The 23,547-nt window shown below is 44.3% G+C and overlaps 1 protein-coding gene across 2 annotated transcripts in view; it reads right to left on the bottom strand.

The window, feature by feature from the left end:
• The window catches only part of LOC145352483 (voltage-gated delayed rectifier potassium channel KCNH5), a 302,642-nt gene that overhangs the window by 106,051 nt on the left and 173,044 nt on the right, over positions 1-23,547 (bottom strand). Inside the window, exons 8-9 of one of the 2 annotated variants that reach the window (XM_080202395.1) lie at positions 19,812-20,026; positions 504-756 (exon numbers count right to left, since the gene is read on the bottom strand). In XM_080202395.1, the coding sequence (XP_080058521.1) occupies positions 504-756; positions 19,812-20,026 (468 nt within the window). The remainder of the gene's footprint in view (positions 1-503; positions 757-19,811; positions 20,027-23,547) is intronic. The other variant, XM_080202397.1, reaches the window with a different exon arrangement.

Here is a 23,547-nt window from a genome sequence, read left to right as displayed (position 1 = left end):
AAAAGAGAGAAAAATGCATGCACATTGTTTTCTCTCCAAGGATGTCCCCAACAAATTAGGTGGTCGTGGGGTTTTCATTTCTCCATATCATACAGGCAGCAAATAAAAAAGTTTGAATACTTTTGCAAAATAGAGAATTGTCCCTGCCAGTCTTATCGGAACTATCACAACATGGTAGCATGGTCGGTACCACTGCTGCCTCACAGCACCCAGATTAAATTCCCAACTTGGGTCAATGTATGTGCGGATCTGCACGTTCTCCCCGTATCTACTTGGGTTTCCTCAGGGTGCTCTGGTTTCCTCCCACAGGCCGAAAGACGTGCTGCTTAGGTGCATTGGCCATGCTAAATTCTCCCTCAGTGTACCCGAACAGGTGGTGGAGTGTGGTGACTAGGGGATTTTCACAATAACTTCATTGCAGTGTTAATATGACTACTTTTGATACTAACAAATAAGTTTTAAAACCTTATACTAAAGGTGGGCCAGAAGAGAATTTAAGGTACCTAGAATGGCAACAACTTCATCATCCTGAATGACCTCCAGTGATCCAGACACCACAAAGCAGAGTGCATCGACACTTTCTCCAGCGTGATAGATTAGGTCACCCGGGGCGCAGTGTATCATTTGGAACTCCACAGCCAGTGCTCGAAGGCAGCCATCGCTAGCCAGACGAAAAGCTGGATGCTCATTAAACACCTTTCGGTTCAGATGGACACAGATGTCAGCTCTCATATCTTTGGGACATATGGCGAGGACCTAGAGTGATAGCAAAACAAAAATCCTTAATTTAACACAGTATGCATAAATGCACATGTCCACTTGAAACACAGAAAGAAATAAGTCAGTGGTTTTCAGGTTCTGGCACTGGATAGTTTGTTCTGTGCACGATCCAACAGTTGGTGGAGTCATTGGGCAGGATTTTCTGGTCTTACTCTTCCCAAAACTGGAAAATCCTGTCCGAGGTCAACGAACCTTTCCATGGTTTACCTCTTGCCTGCTTCGATTCCCATGGCAGGTGGGAGAGTAAAATTTCAGCCATTGAGTTGAAACTTAGCCAAGGCTAATTATGTGAAGACTTTGATCTGAGTTCTAAAAAACGTGCTACATTTAAATGGAAGGCTAGACCCAAAATCACATACCCTTTGTTGGGAGGTTAACTGTTTGGAAAATTAGATGAAGGTGGTTTGGATTTTTAATTAGTCTCTCTATCAGTGATTGCCCTCGAAATCCATAAGTAATCAAACTTAAATCTTTGTCCCTCATGTTTCAGAAAGATATATTGCTAAGAACAATGATGAGGCTATCGGTGCACAATTATTTAGAAGTAAATTAAACAGCAACTTCCAGTGTTTGCGTACATACAGTTCAATGTGGAAATCAAAATGTTGCTATTTGAGTCCTGCACCAATAGACTCACCTTTCAAGTACATGCAATGGCGTGCAGTCACATTGCTCACCCACTCCATAAACACAAAACACAATACAGAATGTTAGGATTTATCCATTTAATAGCAAGTGCACTTTCAACATTTTTAATTGTCTGCCAAATGATTTGAAAACATATTCTTGCAAAAGAGCAGACTCTCATTCATTTTAATTACTGTTTGAGATTAAATTTTTTTTTAAACTTTCTAATTCTTCATTCCATCTCTTTTATCTCCACCCTCATCTTTCTTTCTCTATTTCACTTTATATAGATGATTTGGTAACATATTATACACTACAACTTCAGCCATTTCCTATTTTAGACTGTCTGTGACCCAGTAAAGTCAAGTTTATTTATTAGTGTCACAAGTAAGCTTACATTAACACTGTAATGAAGTTACTGTGAAAATCCCCCAGTCGTCAGACTCCAGTGCCTGTTCATGTTACAGAGAGGGAGAACTTGGCATGTCAATGCACCTAACCAGCACGTGTTTCAGACTGTGGGAGGAAACTGGAGCACACGGAGGAAACCCACACAGACACAGGGAGAACATGCAACATGTCCACACAGACATTGGCCCAAGCCGGAAATCAAACCCGGGTCCCTGGCACTGTGAGGCAGCTGTGCTACCCACTGTGCCACGGTGCCGCCCTAATTTGTCAATCTGATCCATTGAGGAGATATACTTTGGATTGCATTATTCATGTAGCTCTTGGACGCTCTGTACAGGACACTGCACTGTTTTGGATTACAACTAACCGCGAATCGCAGTTCAAATTCCCGTGCATACCATTTCATTTACCCTGACTGCATAATCTGGGCCAGTAAGATATTGGTGTAAGGAGGTTACTAAGAGGCTATTTTTACCTCTGTGGCCAATGTTCAGTTAAAAATAAATGTGAATAAGCCAATGAGAAAGGTGAATCAGAATTGGTAACAAAAGTTTTATTCTATCATTTTCGCTATTAAACATAGAAACTAGAAGCACGAGAAGGCCATTCGACCCTTTGAGCCTGCTCTGCCATTCATGATGATCATGGCTGATCATCAAATTCAATATCCTGATCCCGCCTTCCCCTCACATTCTTTGATTATTTTAGCCCCAAGACCTACATCTAATTTCTTCTTGAAATCACACAAGGTTTTGGTCTCAGCTCCTTTCTGTGGTAGTGAATTCCATGATGTGGAGATGCCGGTGTTGGACTGGGGTAAACACAGTAAGAAGTCTCACAACACCAGGTTAAAGTCCAACCAGTTTATTTGATAGTAAACCCACAAGCTTTCGGAAATGCTGTTCCTTTGTCAGGTGTATGGAAAGAGAACTTTCCACACACCTGGTGAAGGAACAACATTTCCGAAAGCTTGTGGGTTTACTATCAAATAAACTAGTGAATTCCACACATTCACCACTCTCTGGGTGAAGAATTTTCTCCCCACCTCAGTCCTAAAAGGTTTACCCCTTATTCTCAAACTATGACCCCTTGTTCTGGACTCCCTCACCATTGGGAACATTCTTTCTGAATCTAATTTCCTACCTTATTCAGGACATACTTCTCATGTTAAAATGTGAGTACAGTTCACTGAGTGAAAAAATAACAAAAATAAAAATTAATGATATTAAGTAAAAGAGCAAAGCACACTCTCTTGCATCTTTACGTAGGAAGAGACAGCGAGAATACATAAACCCATTGTCAGGCATGTTAATCAGTTTTGACTAAAGTACAAGATGTCAAAGGTTAAACTAAGCAATGGCCTGAGCAGGATACAGCCACATTCCTCCTAATTCAACTAATTCAAGCTGTGATTTCCCAATTTTCTTCATGCACAAACTGAACTAAAAAAACTTAAAGCCTACAAGTCTACCACGTTTAATACAAGTAAACTAATTTAAATTGAGGATCAATTTATAGATAACATTATTTTAAACTTTTCATAGAAATCATAGAAACCCTACGATGCAGATGAGACAATTCGACACATTGAGTCTGCATCGACAACAATCCCCCAACCAGGCCTTATCCCAATAACCCCACATATTTACCCTGCTAATCTCTCTAACCTATACATCCCAGGACACTGAGGAGCAATTTAGCATGGTCAATGCACATCTTTGGACTGTGGGAGGAAACCAGAGCACCCGGAGGAACCTCACGCGGACATAGGGAAAACATGCAAACTCCACACGGACAGTGACCCAAGCCAGGAATCAAATCCATGGCCCTGGCACTGTTTAGCAGCAGTACTAACCACTGTGCCATCGTGCTGCCCTTATAAATGAAATAAACAGAATACAGCCTCAAATGAATGAAATTGCAAATTGATCAATTTTCTTGGTTTTGCCCTAGTTTTGGTAGTTGAAACATGTTAAAACAGCTTGGTTCTTGACTGAGCAGTTTTCATTCCAGATTCAGGCTACATGGAAACGTTGGAAAACAATCTGATTGCATTCGCTATCCTGAGATTGCCAGTTAAATTCTGTAAAATATGAGTAATTAACCTTTAATTTCCAAACAGGAACAAAATATAGCCTTAAGTGAAATTCTGGTGATGCTCCAGGCTGCAGGATACGAGAGTTAAATTGAAGATGTCAACACACGTTTGGAGTACAGTAGACTGATTGATATGGTTAATAAAAGCAAATTATTGTGGATGCTGGAATCTGGAACCAAAAGAGAAAATGCTGGAAAATCTCAATAGCTCTGACAGTATCTGCAAGGAGAGAAAATAAATCAGAGGGTATCTGTGACATCTTATCCTCTGATTTCTGCTTCTCTGCCATTTGGCCATTCACTCCTATTCTCTCTATGGACTGCCATTAGCAGCCTTTCCCCTTGTTTCTGTGGCTATGACTCATCTTTCATTCCCTCACCATACAGTCTAAATATCTCCCACTCTGTGCCTTTTTACTTCGATAAAGGATCACCTGAACTTGAAACGTCAACTCTTTTCTCTCCTTACAGATGCTGCCAGACCTGCTGAGATTTTTCACAGCATTTTCTCTTTTGATTAATACAGTTGGTCCCTTCACCTAAAAACCAAGGAATATCCAAGCTTACAGATATTACAGTAAAAACTCTCCTCTGTTACACTATTTAAGCATAGAGCATATTCTGTAAGATCACTTTGATTTGAATTATTATTGTCACATGCATTGAAATACAGTGAAAAGTGTTGTTTCTTGTGCGCTATACAAACAAAGCATACCATTCATATCTGTCTCACTCCATCAGGCTACTACTACATGTTCAGTCAGCAAATATATCAATTCTTCCATTTATTTAATTGAGAAAGAGTGTAATCACATAGCCTAAAATTGGACAAAAAGCAGAATTTTCCTGTCCTGCCTGCCATGGGTATCGTAGCAGGCTGGGGTAGTGGGGATAAGATGGGGGGGGAATGGACCCTGACAATGTCCATTGACCTCAGGCAGGATTTTCTGGGCTTGGGGAGAGTGGAGTCGGAAAATTCCGCCCAAAATGTTTACTATGTGTGCAGTGTTGATACGGGTGCCAAGGCATGAATAGTTGTGATTGAGTGACTCCTCCTCTTTAGAACTTTATTGATGTGTTCTTCTCAAGATTGTAGCAGGTTCAGACTATGATTCTTTGAAAAGGACTCCCTGCTTCATGACATCTGTTAAGCATAGTCAGGACCGCCCTTAGTTCTGTTCTCTTCTCACATCTGTTAAAGAGTTCTTTTCTTCCACCAGTATCCATTCATGCTGAGAGGAAACTCCGGTTAACTATCTGTTAACAGATGGCTGTTATGATTTTGAGAAGGTCATTAACTTCTAAAAAGTAATTTGAGCTCCCAGCTTTTAACTGAAAGAATCACTTCACTAGATTTCATGTTTAAGTCAAAAATTTCTACGGCACACATATTAAGCAAAGCGCACGTAAATAACAACACTATATTTTGAAAACCCTTAATTTTCAAGCCCAAAAACCTTAATAGGTTGTTCTATTTTAATCCCACTTATACACATCAGGCTATTTACTTTTCCTCAGTTCAAACCAAAGTGTGCCATGGCCCTTAGGAATTCACTTTAATCCTCTTCAGTTTACCTGGCACCTTAAACTCAGCAAATGAGGAAGCAATTGCTTGGCTTCTAGAATTTGCATTCACTAAATGATATAAAAAGAGACAACAGGAGAGTATGTCAACAGCAACCAAGCATACCAAAAATAAGGGATAAACCTCATTAAGCTACAATACAGGACATCTTGGAAGCCAAACCATAGAAGCAACATACTACAGACAATGTTTAGCAATCACACAACCAATGGATCAGATCAAAGTTCTGCAGTCCTGCCATAACCAGCCATGAGTGGTGGTGGACAATTAAACAGCTAACAGAAGAAGGAAGCTTCAACAATATCCTTACCCTCAATGATGAGGGAGCCCAATATATCTGAGCAAAATACAAGGCTGAAGCATTTGCAATCATCTTCAGACAGAAATACCAAGTATCTGATCCATCTCAGAGACTTTGAGCGTATCACAGATGCCAATGTAATTACTGCATGTGATGTCAAGAAATGACTGAAGGCACTGAAAACATCCCAGCAATACTACTGAAGACTTGTGCTTAATTCTGGAGCACATCTCTAACTGAGCTGTTTCAGTTCAGCTACAACACTGGCACCTACCCAGCAATGTGGGAAATTGCCCAGATATGTCCAGTCCACACAAAATAGACAAATGTCATCTGGCCATTAACACCCTATCAGTTTACTCTCAATCAAAGTGATGGTAGGTGTCACTGGCAGTGCAGTCAAGCCGCAATAATCTGGATTCCACCAGGGCCATTCAGCTCCTGACATCACTGCAAACATGGTCCAGATATACCGAAAAGGGCAGATATGAGGTGACATCAAGGTAGCATTTGATGAGTGTGGCATCAAGGAGCCCTAGCAAAACTGGAATCAATGGGAATCAAGGGGAAAAGTCTCCACTGGTTGGAGTCAGATTGGCGCAAAGGAAGATGGTTGTGGTTGTGGGAGGTCTGAAGTTCCTCAGGGTAGTGCTCTGAGCATCCATCTTCAGCTCTTTCATCAGAAATTGAACTGGACCAGCCTTATAAATGCTGCGGTTACAAGAGCAGGTCTGCGCCTGGGAGATCCGAGGTGAACAATTCACCACTTGGTTCCCCAAAGTCTGTCCACCATCTGCAAGGCACAATTCAGGAGATGGAATGATGGAATACCCTCTACTTGCCTGGATGGGTGCAACTCTAACAACACTAAAGAAGCTCGACACCATCCAGGAAAAAGTAGACCACTTGAATGGCACCTCATCCACCAATCCAAACAAATGACTCCCTCCTGCACTGAAGAACAGTTGCAGCAGTGCGTATCATCAGAAAATGCACTGCAGCATCTCACCAAGGCTTCATGAATTGCAGCTTCCAATCTTGTGACTTTATTGCTTAGGTGGACAAGGGCAGCAGATCCATGGAAACACCACAACCTGCAAGATTTCCTTCAAGTCACTCACCATCCTGACTTGGAATTACATTCCCATTCCTTCACTGTCAATGGATCAAAAACCTAAATTCTCTTCTTGACAGAACCGTGTGTGTACCTATAACACATGGACTGAGGCAGCTCAACAAGGCAGCTCACCGCCACGTTCTCAAGAGTAATTCATGTGGGCAATAAATGTTGGCCTAGCCAGCAACACTCATATCACATGAAAGGTTAAAAATTGCTCAAGAATTTTGATTTTGATTTGATTTCACTTATTATTGTCACATGTGTTAGCATACAGTGAAAAGTATTGTTTCTTGCAATCTGTACAGACCATACCGTTCATAGAGAAGGAAACGAGAGTGTGCAGAATGTAGTGTTACAGTCATAGCTAGGCTGTAGAGAAGGATCAACTTAATGCAAGGTAAGTCCGTTCAAATGTCTGATGGCAGCAGGGAAGAAGTTGTTCTTGAGTCGGTTGGTACGTGACCCCAGACTTTTGTATCTTTTTCCCAACGAGAAAAGGTGGAGTTATCCGTTCAGCTGTTATTTACTGTTCCTGAAGCTGGATCTGCAAATTCCATAAATTGTTTTCACTCATAATCTTGTTCTTATATTCAAAACAGGTCAATATTACACATGCAACTGAGGTCACCTCCACAAAACAACTATTGTTACATCATTGCTTGATGCAGAGTCCAGACCTATTGTTAACATAAAACACTGGCAAAAATCTAGACCAAATAAACTAGATCTATGGTTAACATTCTCAACCATATATAGTGAAAATTTAGTAAATTACTGAAAATTACCCAATATGGCCGAAAGTAACAAATATAAATTCTGCTCTCTGGAGAAGCTGCGAAGAGCTGTCAGGGTCCAAAGCCTATGCAGCAACCAATCAGTAAAGCTTCTTCTTGTTCGGATCACACAGAATATATTCATGGCCACTCTTGCAGGTTGTCTGTTGCATCAAAGCTGTGGCTTTTACTGACTAGGAGCCCCACGTAGCTTCAATCATTTTTCAAATCTAGATTCACTGAAGTAACTGCTGACATTTTGATTCTTTCAAAAAGGATTCTCCTCATTTTCTGATCACTCCTGCAACTTCTATTATCTGTGGATACCCTGCAGTAATATATCCTCGGATCCTTGGATGCCTACCGATTCCCCTCACACTTTTGGTAGTCACATCTCTACATTGTCCCTGAATCGTTATGGCAGATCCTCCTCAGGTTCCTGCTGGTGTTACTACCCTTACAGTAGGTTCTCCCTCTCCTTCCTAAGCTACAGGCAGGCGACTGCCCAACTGACTCACTTTGTAGGAGTACCACTTGATTGGAATTAAATGAATTGGACGCTGCTCTGCCAAATACCACAATAAGAAACAAATGTAGTAAAAATAAAAAAGACAAAAAAATTTGGAAGCATGATAACATTTAGAATTCATCCAGGGATTCATAGCGAGGGGGATTGAATATAAAAGTAGGGAGGTCTTGCTGCAGTTGTATAGGGCATTGGTGAGGCCGCAGCTGGAGTACTGTGTGCAGTTTTGGGCGCCGCACCTGCGCAAGGATATTTTGGCCCTGGAGGGAGTGCAGAGGAGGTTTACTAGGCTGATACCGGAGTTGAGGGGATTGAGCTATGAGGAGAGGCTGAATAAACTAGGCTTGTACTCGTTAGAGTTTAGAAGAATGAGGGGAGATCTCATTGAGACGTATAAGATGATGAATGGGATGGATAGGATAGAGGTGGAGAGACTCTTCCCGCTCAAAAAAGACAGTAGGACTAGGGGGCACAGCCTCAAGATAAAGGGGAGGCGGTTTAGAACGGAGTTGAGGAGGAACTTCTTCACTCAAAGGGTGGTGAATCTCTGGAATTCTCTGCCCGTTGAAGTGGTGGAGGCTGCCTCGCTAAATATTTTTAAGAAGCGGGTTGATGGGTTCTTGATAAGAGAGGGGATTAAGGGTTATGGGGAGAGGGCGGGAAAGTGGAACTGAGCCACGACAGATCAGCCATGATCTTATTGAATGGCGGGGCAGGCTCGAAGGGCTAGATGGCCTACTCCTGCTCCTATTTCTTATGTTCTTATGTTCTTATTCATCCAAGATCAAAGATAATAGCACTTCAGCTAGTACACTTCATTTCTTCTTAGTTTTGAGAGCAGCTTACTTCTGAATATTCATAAATTATTCATCCTTAGGGAATATCCTCTATATTTTGTCAAGGCTTAATATTCAAAACTTGGTCAGTGTTAATCTAGTGAATTAGAAAAGTGTTGGTTTTGTGCTATGACCTGATAATCAACAAATCTTAACGTGTCCTGCAATGGTTTCTTATATCACTCCTATATCATTGCCTCAGGAATCAAGGGTCCATCACTTTCTGTTTCTCATCTGTCTGCTGTCACTCAGTGATAGCTTCAGAAAGGGCCTCAGGGATCACATGTACACAGGTGATGGGTGGGATTCTCTAGTTCCATCTCTATCAATGGGATTTCTCCTTGATGTCACCCCATGCTGCTGGGAAACCCACAGGCAGGGGCGTACTGTCAATGGGACCACAGAATCCCACTGCCGTGAATGGCTGGAGAGTTCCTGCCAATACCTTGTCAGCATCTCTCCAATTTGTCAAGCTGCTTGTCCCACTTCCAATATTGGATGGGCAAAAACTTCCTCCAACTAATATTGGGAAGACTGAGCCATTGACCTGGGGGGGTGGTTTAAGAATTCGGCGGGATCTTCCTCTGGTGCCCACCATGGTGGATCAGGAAATCTGCAGGAGGCTGGCATGAAACTGATTTGTGTCCCACTAGCGGGATGCAGATGAAGGCCCAACCATACACACCTGATAATGTGTAGTTTCCCTCCAGCAGCAGGAAACACGCTACATTCCTCCCCTGCCATGGGACTTTGTCACAGGTCCTCACTCACCTGATGAAGGTGCGAGACTCCGAAAGCTTATGCTGCCAAATAAATCTGTTGGACTTTAACCTGGTGTTGTGAGATTTCTTACTGTGCTTACCCCAGTCCAACACCAGCACCCTCACATCATGGGATTTTGTCTCAGGTGGGAAAATTTTGCCCAAGGATTCTAAGCTGCATATTCCCATCCTTTAACACGGCTGACCAGTCTCCCAGCCTGCTTCTTAAAGAGCATCAAATTCCACCCACATGGGCAGGATTTTCGAGCCATGCTTGCCCCAAGACTGGAAAATCCTGCCTGAGCTCAGCAGATCTTTGCATAGTCCATGTCCCACCCACTACGATTCCTGTGGCAGGCAGAATCCACAGAGTCCCTACCCAAAAGTGGAAAATATTAATTAGATTTAAAGGACATACAGAACTAAGATAATGGGATGGGATTAAAGGAGAGGGAGGAAAAGAACAAGCACAAAAAGTAAAATAAAATTACATCTTTAACGCTAATTTTTTAGAGACAATGAGTCTCCACCACTGTAAATTAATTTTTCAGGGTCAGAGACATTATTCAGCAACAATTATTATTCATAACACTGTCAAAATCTGATTTATTCCTGAATGCACCAGCACTAATTTTTCCAACTGTTTTTACTGTGGAACTAATGAAAAATGAAGCAAGTCTCATCAATTGATTGTCAAGCATGTCAGCAAAGATTCGGACCCGGCTAGGGAGCAAGATACCCTAAAGTGCAACACCTGGATGAACATTATGGGCGCAGTCTTGTGAAAAGAGTCTCAGTGCTCAACAAGCGAGAAAACAGGAGTTAATGGCACCGTTTTTTTTCAGCAAACTGCGAGTCATAGTCTTATGCCACTTAGTGCAATAAAAGAGTTTTGATGCAATCCTTGGCAGAATGGACCATCGGGCACGTGACAAAGTGGCTGCACTGGTATGTTAACGATGAAGAGCTGCATGTAAGTGCTTATGGTGGACACACAGGCAGTCAGGCCTGAAAGATGGCACCGAGTAGAGCTGCCCCAAGATTTACTGAGGCCTTCTGTTGGATGCAGTTGAGGAGAGGAGGGACATTTTCCTCCCCTCAGATGGGTGATTAGCCAGGAGTCAGGCTGGCAATGAGACCCGGGAGGAGATGGCAGCGACAGTCAGTGCTCACATACTGGGCACGAAGGAACGGTTGCCTGTGCCAGAAGATGATGAATGACCTCGTTTGGGCTGCAAGGCTGAGTGTCCGTCTCGTCTTGCCATCAATCCCATCTCTTGTGTCTGCAATGCCGATCCAACCACCCCGATACACCGCAGCCTTCCAGTACCCGACTTCTGCAGGGGAAGATGGCCCATAACCGCTGGGAGTGGGGGGTGGGGTCCCCGAGCTGCGTGTCTTAACTCCCTTTTTGGAGAAATCCTTTGATCTGGCAGGAAGAATGAGGACAGGGTTGTCAACGACAGCCAGATCGACATAAGACCAGGAAGTCAGCATCCACAAAACCCTCATTCTATTGGCATATCTCCACGCTGCCCATACACTTGCCTCACTCTTACACTCAACCTTCTGTTCTTTGTTGCAGGAGACGACCGCGATGACCCCCAGACTGTCTGGTGTCGCTGCTCTCCCAGCTGCTCCCGCTGACCTGCCTCACGACATCTCCAGGATACCTCGGAGGAAGGCCCTGAGAATCCTCTGAGGTCAATCAACACAGGCCTCCATCACACAATCCTTCAGCACAGTAGGACAAGTCAGTGGTGAGGGTTCTAGATCCCTGTCTGGTGTGAGCGACACCTGCATTGATGTACATCAGTTGGAGGTGGGGAAGTCAGTGGCATCAGGCCACGGGGGTCTCCTGGAGCAAGGAATCAGCTGCCCCCAAGTCAGCTGTCGGGCCACTGTGATTAGTTCTCCCTTAGCTGCTGGAGATGCAGCAGCGGAACTGGGGAATGCAGGAGGGGCTTCAGCAACAGTGCAGCTACATGGACCATCTTTCTCTGCAGAAGTCGGGTGCCAGAAGGCTGCAGGATGTCAGGGGGGTGGATCAACATTGCAGGCATGACAGACGGGACTGATGGCAGGACGAGGAGGACACTCAGCCTTGCTGCCCAAACGAGATCATTCATCATCTTCCAGCACAGGCCACCAGTTGTTGGGAGGAGTCCCACAGACTGCAGGTGCAACAAGTATTGCTGGCATTGCATGGTACCCAGGCCATCACTGCGAGGGTGGTGTCCACAGTGGAAAGTCTGATTCAGGAAATGGTCGCCACGGGGGGCAGGGTCCAAGGCGTGGCCGAGTCATAGCAGACCATGGCTGTGGGCTTTGAGAACATGGCCCAATCACATTGGGTTATCGCTCTGGGTTACAGAGCTTGGCCCAGTCAGAGAGGGCACCTGCTGCGGGTCGCAAGAACTTGATCTCCTCCTCCACATCCACATAGGCCCCTCCTCCTCAGGAGTGTATGCCTGGTTGCCCTTCTCTTCCTCCTCCAGGAAGCCTCTCTGCTGTTGTGCCAAGCTGTGGAACACAAAGCAGATCATGATGATGCGGGAGACCCTCAGGGTGGTATACTGGAGGGCCCCACTCGAGTGGTCCAGACAGCGGAACAGCATTTCAGGAGCCTGATGCACTGCTCCACGATGGACTGGGAGTCAGCGTGGGCCTCATTATAAGGCATCTCTACATTGGTCTCAGGCCTCTGCACCTTGGTTCATCAGCCAAACCCTTAGCAGGTAGCCCTTGGCCCCCCAGGGATGTCCGAGTTCTGCAGGGTGAAGCTGTTGCGCATGCTAATGAGTGGTATGTACACATGTTCATGGCATTCATTTTATGGCCACACACAATCTACACGTGCAGGGAGTGGAACCCCCTCCTGTTCACGAACCATATGTCTGTATGTCTGGTGCAATGTCTTCCAGGAATGACTTGCAGTTCAGACAGCTGGGGAGGGACATCCCTCTGATGGGTCCCTGTCAACTGCAGTGATCAACTGGGCTATGCTCACAACCCTTTGTAGTTTCGTGCAGGAGTCATACCAAGCTGTAGTACATCCAGAAAGGGTGCAACTTTAAAAATTGATAGGAGTTATAGCAGACATGCCAAATTTCCTTAGCCTCCTGAGAAAGTCAAGGCATTGGTGGATTTCTTTGTGGGAACCACTGACGACCGCACAATGGACCGGACCCTATGGATTGTCAAGGTGGGACGCTTAACCAACTGGGAACAAGGGTTCGTGTCCTGAGGTGAGGAGGTCACGCAGTAGGAGACTGGGGGAGGGAGAGATGTTCAGTTGCACAGTTGTTTCTGTTTGACCTCTTGTTGCAAATACTTATCATTGGCAATAAATCCCTTGTTACTCTGAGCCACATCGAGCTGTCCTTGATTTATTGCATTTGCAATCTTTAGACAAATCTCAGGTGAACTGCGACAAGGAAACTCACACAACCAACTGGAAACTTTTCCCCCTCAGCATTTCTATCTTTTGAACCGCAGAGAATGTTTACATAAATAACAAACCAGGGTACCATCAAAGTGCTGTCTGAGTGATGAGATTAAAGAGCGCTTGCATTAATCAACACTGATACATTAATTTGATTTAACATTATTCTTTATCGACAAACTGTTTATTGTATTTATTAAGTAGAGACACGGCTGCAATTGACTGTGAAAGCAGGACGCCTGGAAGTAATTGTGCCTCCTCATGCATCACCTTAGCTCATCTGTAATGCTTTTAAGTGATTAAATTGTTGAGTGAGTGCGAAACGATCAAGATTATTTCTCCTTGATGCAGCGATAGTTCAAAACTATATAAAAATTCATATCAAGCACAGAGACCCACACCAAACAATTATATTGAGTGTTCATTGAGCATGGGAATTTGGGTTTAAGTAACAATCCCTAATACCCAAAAAACTAAACCTTCCAGATCTGCTCTGGCTTTTCACTGTAATGTTGAGGTAAGATTAAAATCGATGGCAATTAATCACAACTAAGCATTTGATATTTCAGAGAAAATCGCTAAAAGTACAAGCAGTTATCTTATGAGGATTTGCCCAATTTGTATTATTATTTTTAAATGTGGCTTCTCTTGCTCTCAGAATCACCTGAGTTCTGGATTGTTTGCAACAAGTGTGTGGGGACAGGCTGGGAAGTGGAAGGATTGGTAAAGGTGGGGGAGGAAGGAGTCAAGAGGGGATGCAGAATCTTCCTGCTGTCATGGCATATTACCGAGTACCCCTTAACTGGGTGTTGCTCCTAAAATGCCACCTGCCAGTGTGATCATAGATTCATAGAAACCCTACAGAGCAGAAGGAGGCCATTTGATAACATCAAGCCTGCACCACAACAAGGCCCTGTCCCCATAACCCCAAGTATTTACACTGCTAATCCCCCAACACTAAGGGGCAATTTATCATGGCTAATCCACCTAACCTGCAAATCTTTGGACTGTAGGGGGAAACCCTGAGCACCTGGAGAAAACCCACAGAGACATGGGGGAGAACGTGCAGACTCTACACAGACAGTCACCCAAGTCCGGAATTGAACCTGGATCCTTGACGTTGTGAGGCAGCACTGCTAACCACTGTATCACTGTTCTGCATGTGACGCAGCTCCTGTTTTGAGTACGAATGACGTTACTTCAGCCCATTTGAAAAACCCATCCGAAGGAGTAAATAGATGTCTGTAAATGCATATCTTTTGATATTTTAAAGAAATTGCTACAGAATTAGTTACAAAGCAGAAAATCAATCTGTTTATTGTATTTCTTAGGTCAAGACTTGGCTGCAGTGGACTATGAAAGTAGAACTCCTGAGAGTAATTGTGCTTCCTCATGCATGGCCTTCATGTACCTGTAATGCTTTTATATGATTAAATTGTTAAATGATAAAGATTGCATTTCTCCTTACACAAATGAGCTAGAGTTCTCTGGCTGTTCACTCCCGCGGCACCGCACCCCCATTCGCCCATTTCCCACCAGCATGGGCTGACGTCAATAGAAACTCACATTGACAGCAGCGGAACCAGAGAATTTCACCGCTAGCAAACAACGCGCCACCTCCCACTGACGGGAAACATGAGGCCGGAGAATCTTGCCCATTGTAATTCTGTCATTTAAAGCAGTAACAATCGCCCCAGAGAACTGTGATCTGATCATTTTGAACAATTCACATCTGTTTTTGAGCAACATCACAGTTTCCTCATTTTATTGTATTAATTCTCCGAGGTGGCAAAAAAATCTGGTTGGAAGCCTGTGAATTATTACATTTTCTTTCATTTTTATCGGTCCCCTCTGAAAAAAAATCCATATTCTGTAAAATGGAAAACATTTTATACATAATCTCAAATGTTTGTTAATGTATCAATGCATTAAGATCCTGCACTAATATAAGGATGTCAATAGTTTTGTACATTTTCATAGATTCATAGAATCCTTACAGTGCAGAAGGAAGCCATTCGGCCCATCAAGACTGCACCAACAACAATCCTACCCAGGTCCTGCTGGGGCCTCAGCTATTCACCATTTATATAGATGATCTGGAGGAGGGAACCGAGTGTATGGTGTCGAAATTTGCTGATGACACCAAGATTGGGGGAACGGCAAATTGTGCGGAGGGTGTGGAGAGTCTGTAGAAGGATCTAGATAGGCTGGGCAAATGGGCCAGGAACTGGCAAATGGAATTTAATGTTGGCAAATGTGAGGTTGTCCACTTTGGTAGGAATAATGGTAGGAAGGACTATTACTTACGTGGAGAAAAACTGCAGCTTGCGACGGTGCAGAGGGACCTCGGGGTCCTTGTGCATGAGTCGCAAAAACCCAGCCTGCAGGTGCAGCAGGTGGTCAGGAAGGCGAATGGGATGCTGGCCTTCATAGCAAGGGGGATTGAACATAAAAGTAGGGAGGTCTTGCTGCAGCTGTATAGGGCACTGGTGAGGCCGCAGCTGGAGTACTGTGTGCAGTTTTGGTCGCCGCACTTACGCAAGGATATTTTGGCCTTGGAGGGAGTGCAGAGGAGGTTTACTAGGCTGATTCTGGAGTTGAGGGGGTTGAACTATGAGGAGAGGCTGAATAAACTAGGCTTGTACTCGTTAGAGTTTAGAAGGATGAGGGGAGATCTCATTGAGACGTATAAGATGTTGAATGGGATGGATAGGATAGAGGTGGAGAGGCTCTTCCCGCTCAGAAAGGACAGTAGGACTAGAGGGCACAGCGTCAGGATAAAGGGGGGGCGGTTTAGAACGGAGTTGAGGTGGATGAGCTGGTGGCACAGATCGACACAAATGGATACGATCTGGTGGCCATTACAGAGACGTGGCTGCAAGGTGACAGGGACTGGGAGATGAATGTACAGGGCTATCAAGTGTTTAGGAAGGATAGGCAGGAGGAAAGAGGGGGTGGCGTAGCTCTGCTGATTAAGGATAGTATCAAGGTGGTAGCAAGGGATGATATCGGAGCCAAAGAGCAGAACGTGGAATCGTTGTGGGTGGAGATTAGGAACAGCAAAGGGAGGAAGACGCTGGTGGGTGTCGTCTATAGGCCCCCGAATAATGATCTGGAGGTGGGGCGGGCTGTTAACACGCAAATAAGTGCGGCGTGCAGGAATGGGACGGCAGTAGTTATGGGAGATTTCAATCTGCATATTGATTGGTCGACCCATGTTGGACAAGGTGGGCTCGAGGAGGAGTTCTTGGAATGCTGCCGGGATAATTTCCTTGAACAGTGTGTGTTGGAGCCGACGAGGGAGCGAGCTATCTTGGATCTGGTGCTATGTAATGAGGCGGGTAGAATTAGGGACATTGCGGTGAAGGATCCTCTTGGAGAGAGTGATCATTGTATGGTGGAGTTTCTGGTGCAGATGGAGGAGGAGAAAGTGGGTTCCCGGACACGCGTCCTTTGTTTGAATAGAGGGGAGTATGGTAGGATGAGAGAAGAATTGGCGAATGTGGACTGGGGGAGTGCGTTGGAAGGTAGGTCTGCTGAGGAGCAGTGGAGGATCTTTAAGGAGATCTTTCTTGGTGCTCAGCAGAAATTTATTCCGATGGTTAAAAAGGACAGTAGGAAGAGAGGTAATAAGCCGTGGATAACGAAGGAGGTGAAGGAAAGTGTTAAATTAAAAGCGGAGGAATTTAGAGTAGCTAAGAGTAGTGGGCGAGAAGAGGATTGGGAAAGGTTTAAATGTCAACAAAGATTGACAAAGAAGTTGATAAAGGAGGGTAGGAGAAGCTATGAGGCTGGGCTAGCACTTAATATAAAAAAGGATAGCAAGAGTTTTTATAAATATATAAAAAGGAAGAGGCTGGCTAGGGTGAACGTTGGTCCTTTAGAGGATGAGAAAGGGGAGCTAGTGGTAGGGGATGGGGATATGGCTAAGGTCTTGAATAACTTTTTTGTTTCGGTCTTCACGGAGGAGGACGTGAATAATTTGCCGGGTGTTAGCGATGGAAAGGTGGTAGGAATGGAGGGTCTTAATGACATTACTGTTACTAGAGAGGTGGTGCTCGACAGACTGGAGGGGCTGATTGTGGACAAGTCCCCAGGACCGGATGGAATGCATCCGAGGGTTCTGAAAGAAATGGCGGAGGTGATAGTGGATGCCTTGGTGGTTATTTTCCAGACGTCGCTGGATTCCGGGGAAGTGCCGGAAGATTGGAAAACAGCTAATGTTACGCCGTTGTTTAAGAAGGGTGCCAGGCAAAAGGCGGGGAATTATAGGCCGGTTAGTTTAACGTCTGTGGTAGGTAAAATGTTAGAATCCGTCATTAAGGAGGAAATTGCGAGGCATCTTGAAGGGAATTGCTTGATAGGGCGGACGCAACACGGTTTCATTAAAGGGAAGTCGTGTCTGACAAATTTACTGGAGTTCTATGAGGATGTGTCTAGGGCAGTGGATAGAGGAGAGCCGGTGGATGTGGTCTTTCTGGATTTTCAGAAGGCGTTTGACAAGGTACCTCACAAGAGGTTATTGCAGAAGGTCAGGGGACATGGAGTTGGGGGTAGGGTGTTAGCGTGGATAGAGGATTGGTTGTCAAATAGGAGGCAGAGAGTGGGGGTCAATGGGTGCTATTCGGATTGGCGGTTGGTGACTAGTGGGGTGCCCCAGGGGTCGGTGCTGGGGCCTCAGCTATTTACCATTTATATAGATGATCTGGAGGAGGGAACCGAGTGCAGGGTGTCGAAATTTGCTGATGACACCAAGATTGGGGGAAAGGCAAATTGTGCGGAGGGTGTGGAGAGTCTGTAGAAGGATCTAGATAGGCTGGGCGAATGGGCCAGGAAATGGCAAATGGAATTTAATGTTGGCAAGTGTGAGGTGGTCCACTTTGGTAGGAAGAATGGTAGGAAGGACTATTACTTACGTGGCGAAAAACTGCAGCAGGCGACGGTGCAGAGGGACCTCGGGGTCCTTGTGCATGAGTCGCAAAAACCCAGCTTGCAGGTGCAGCAGGTGGTCAGGAAGGCGATTGGGATGCTGGCCTTCATAGCGAGGGGGATTGAATATAAAAGTAGGGAGGTCTTGCTGCAGCTGTATAGGGCATTGGTGAGGCCGCAGCTGGAGTACTGTGTGCAGTTTTGGGCGCCGCACCTGCGCAAGGATGTTTTGGCCCTGGAGGGAGTGCAGAGGAGGTTTACTAGGCTGATACCGGAGTTGAGGGGATTGAGCTATGAGGAGAGGCTGAATAAACTAGGCTTGTACTCGTTAGAGTTTAGAAGAATGAGGGGAGATCTCATTGAGACGTATAAGATGATGAATGGGATGGATAGGATAGAGGTGGAGAGACTCTTCCCGCTCAAAAAAGACAGTAGGACTAGGGGGCACAGCCTCAAGATAAAGGGGAGGCGGTTTAGAACGGAGTTGAGGAGGAACTTCTTCACTCAAAGGGTGGTGAATCTCTGGAATTCTCTGCCCGTTGAAGTGGTGGAGGCTGCCTCGCTAAATATTTTTAAGAAGCGGGTTGATGGGTTCTTGATAAGAGAGGGGATTAAGGGTTATGGGGAGAGGGCGGGAAAGTGGAACTGAGCCACAACAGATCAGCCATGATCTTATTGAATGGCGGGGCAGGCTCGAAGGGCTAGATGGCCTACTCCTGCTCCTATTTCTTATGTTCTTATGTTCTTATAACTTCTTCACTCAAAGGGTGGTGAATCTCTGGAACTCTCTGCCCGTTGAAGTGGTGGAGGCTGCCTCGCTCAATATTTTTAAGACGCGGGTTGATAGGTTTTTGATAGGCAAGGGGATTAAGGGTTATGAGGAGAGGGCGGGAATGTGGAACTGAGCCACGACAGATCAGCCATGATCTTATTGAATGGCGGGGCAGGCTCGAAGGGCTAGATGGCCTACTCCTGCTCCTATTTCTTATGTTCTTATGTCCTACCCTTGTAACCCTATGCATTCAACTTAAAAGAGGCCCTCGTTTACTTAAAAGTGGCCTATGTATTCAGCCTATGAATTCCACTGACACTAAGTAGCAATTTAACATGGCTAATCCATTCAACCTGCACACCTTTGGAGCGTGGAAGGAAACCAGAACATGCGGGGGAAACCCACACAGGCACAGGGAGAATGTGCAAACTCCACACAGACAGTGACCCAACACTGGAATTGAACCCAAGTCCCTGGAGCTGTGAAGCAGCAGTACTAACCATTGTGCCATCCTTGTACTCTTTGACTGAACTGATTCCAACAAATATAGAACTAGACATTTGCGGTGAATTAATTTGCAAAGATTGTCTGTTTTAAAACCTGCAACAATGCAAGCATTAATTACAAGATTAAGGGGAAAGAAATATTGTGAATTCAAACTAAAAATAGATTACAGTTCCCACTGTGGCTCAAAGCGCCCTGAAGATTAATTATTTTCCGATATGAATTTCACAAATTAGTGCACTGCCTACTTGATAATTAGATTTAAAATGATTCTACTCAGATGTGTGCATACAACTGTAAGTCATTAAGTGAACACTGCTCCTGGAGGTCTTAGATCATTTTACCTCATATGCTCGTACCTTCTCCGTGTCGATCCCTTTAGACATAGACCACGTTGACACAATGTAATCCATTACTCGTTCGCTGAGTCCTTTGGGAACTTGGTAAAGTTTGAGAAAATCCCTCACGTTGTTTACCATTTCATGGTAGCGGTTGGTGTTGGCGTACATTTGCTGGAAGATTGTGGTGACGTTTCCAAAAATAGTTGCATAAAGAAGAGCTGCAATTTAAAGAACCATAGAGGTTTAAGTCCACTTACTCTCCACAATACCACTTAATAAGGATTTAGAATTTGTTTTGAATCTGGTTAGTAAATCATCCAAAAAAAAAACCACTCTCAGTAGCAAGATCGTTTTTAACTGAATACCTCATCAACAAATACTGGTGATTTCACAATATGGAGATGCCAGCTTTGGACTGGGGTGGGCACTGTAAGAAGTCTCACAACCCGAGGTTAAAGCCCAACAGGTTTATTTGTTAGCATGAGCTTTTGGAACACTGTTCCTTAATGGGGTGAGTCCACTCATCTGATGAAGGAGCAGCGCTCTGAAGGCTTGTGCTACCAAATAAACCTGTTGAACTTTAACCTAGTGTTGTGAGACGTATAACAATAATTTCACAGAAATAGAATACTTATAGTCTCTGTTAGAAAGATGTTTGTGAACCCTTAAGCATTAAATACTTTTTTCTACTTTTTTCAAAAGGATTCTTCTCCCTGCATTTCTTCTTTATTACTTGCAGCAATCCCCAGAATACAACTTCTCTTCTTTCAGAACAAACTCGGTAAGTTTTAAAGTAATAAGCCTCTTGGGCACGGCAAACTCAACCAAAGCACAGTGCACGTGTTATTCTCTAACACTCTGATGTCTTACCCTGAAAGGGACCTCATCGATGAGAGAACTCATCGTTCATCACTGATTAAAAGTTAAATCGGTATATTTTGGTCATGACTTATCATTTTCCTCTCACAACACATATGAAATTATTGCTGGTTATCAGTCGAAAAGAGGCAATGAAACTTGGGTAGCAAGTCTCAATCTATTTCACATGTGGTGAAGTTGAGAGATGTGGAATCCACACAAACATTTGGCAGCAACCTCACAAAATTTGGCTCTGAACCAGGGCTGGCATTACATCATCTGGGGGGGAAGGCATTTTTCAAAATTACTCAGGCACTCTTTTGTACTTTATGGGAAGTTAACAATTGAATATAAGCCTGGATTTGTGGATGCAATGACAGCAAAATTATCAGCCCTCACGGTTAAATGTGCAATTCCGGAACTTTTGTTGGAGGGTGCACCACTGAGGTCTCCTTTCACTGCAATCAGTTAGCAATCAGTGAACTGCTGAGACTTCCAAACTTACATCCTTAGAGTGAAAAGCGATGCTTCCATCCCCTCCTCCCGAGGTGAGATTGCAGACAGCAGAGGGGCATTTGATCGGGCAGGAGAGTGTGAGATGAGTGCCCTACTGCATGCTTATCTCCACCTGACGAAGTCTGGAGTGAGCAACCTTCCCGGATGCCATTGAGGCCCTTAAGTGTGCAATTAATACCCACAAAGGGGCCTGATGCCATTGGTATTTGACCAGTGGTGGGCAGGGAAGTTGCCTTGCAGGGAGGCCGATAAGAAAAACCTTATGCCTCATGAAGGCACCCAAAGTCGGGAAGTGAAGGGGAGCCAGCTGAAATCCACCACCACTCTTTTTTCTGACCACTCCTCTCAGCTGGTAACCCTCTCCCCCAATCCCGAGCCCGCCCTCATTCACTTGTGCCTCAGTCCCCCAATATTTGTAGGGCTCTCCTTGGGTGATCTACCAATGGCAGCCATCACTCCCGATTGTAGTGATAGGCAATGGAGAACTCAGGGCCTCTGATTGGCTGAATGCTGCCAGTCAATGGGATTTCCACTCTCTGAAGTTCGGAGTCCCAAAGCATGCCAATTACGTGTCTGATGGACTCAAAAAGTATCTTAGTCTCACTGTAAGAACCACTGAAAAAGTTACAATTTAACAATTCAGCACTGTTTAACAATTTACTAACTTTATGAATATGGCTAAACAATGTCACTGGCCCTGAAGGAATAATTTCATATTTGTCGAATGCCAAATTTGGTAAGAAGTCAGTCTTGAATGTGTGCGGGAGTTGCCCTCCAGGATGGAATTACTCATAACAGCAGTGGTAGAGAGACAATCTCAGTGTATTTTATTTATAATTTTTGCACCACTAGAAGTAAACTCTGTGATAGTGGTAAGGAATTTTGCACACTTTTAATCTAATAAACAAACTTAAAAAATATTTTAATTTCTACCTTAATCCCTTGAACATGGGTATGTCTCAATCATTTATTTCAAAATCTGTAAAATTTAAAATTAAGGTAAAATGACTCAATGATTTTCACTTCCAGTTTGTTGTCCTTGAGAATACTTCAATGCCATTGGCTGCTTAGCCTGTTGGATGACATCACTATTGCTAGGCGCGTGGAGATCCCTAAGACTTGGCACCAGATGCAAGAAGGCATCCAGAGAAAAGGGGGGAAATCTCCGTCACAGAAAGAGCTAATTCTTTATCAGCAATTTCCTTTGCAGTCAGTGACGAACACTGTGATTTCACCCCAGCTGGAACAATCCAGCCCATCGAACTATCTCGATGTGGCGAGGAAAGCAACCCTGCTGGAAAAACAATAGCTGCTGGAGGTGCAGGCAGAACTGTGCACATTCTCACTTCAGTGTGCTCACAATGGGGTGTGTTGGTACTGTAACCAAGCAGATACTTTGTCTATAAGTACAAAAATGGCAACACATTCACATGCTATAAAATAGATTTGGGCTCTGCGCACGCTAAACTTATTTTCCAATTCCTTCCATTACTCATTTGTTTATCTGTGAGTCAGACAGAACATGCATTACTATTGATTACTAAGGGCTGTGTGCATCTAAGTCACAGCACAATAGATCACGCACATTAGGTCCATTTAATCCATCAAGCACTTTTCCACCTACACATCTCCTTAAATCCTTCAAGAATGAAGTCCTGATAGTAAATATAATGTGTTGCTTTATTGTCAGCCTGGGAGAATTATAGAAGCTAGCATCCCTATAGTACAGAAGAAGGCCATTCAGTCCAACGGGTCTATACCGACCATGATGCCACCCAGCCCCTATTCCCATAACCCCACACATATAACCTACTAATCTCCCTGACACTAGGGTAATTTAGCATGGCCAATCAACCTAACTCGCACATCGTTGGACAGTGGGAGGAAACCAGAGCACCCGGGGGAAACCCATGCAGACATGGTGAGAATGTGCAAGCTCCATACAGACAGTGACCCAAGGCTGGAATTGAACTGGGTGAGGCAGCAGTGCTAACCACTGTGCCACTGAGCCTCCTACTAAGTTGAAATGTTCAAAACACCTGAAGCCTGATCCACAAGCTTGGAAGTAATCAAGTAAATAGATAAGTATTTTTTAAAATATGTTAAACACAAACCGTTGGAAGTAGGTAGAAAGCAGAATAATAGGACGGAATTGCATTTTTCAAACTGACAAGATACTCTTCTTTTAATATTATGCAACTATCTGTAGATTCAATTTTGACTGTTTTGAGATAGCATGCCCCATGTCTTTCAATTTTGAACTGATTTAATGGATCGGACCTGTCTTTGACCAGAAGTCAGGTCTATTGACCTTGGGCCTAGGATGTATGGATTCGATCTGGGAAATCTCATCAGCCATATGAAC

The sequence above is a fragment of the Carcharhinus amblyrhynchos genome, chromosome 14 (genome assembly GCF_965287045.1).
Source record: "Carcharhinus amblyrhynchos chromosome 14, sCarAmb.v2.hapA, whole genome shotgun sequence".
NCBI lineage: Eukaryota > Metazoa > Chordata > Chondrichthyes > Carcharhiniformes > Carcharhinidae > Carcharhinus > Carcharhinus amblyrhynchos.
The sequence above is the reverse complement of the archived record's forward strand: the minus strand, read 5'-3'. Positions and strand labels throughout refer to the sequence as shown.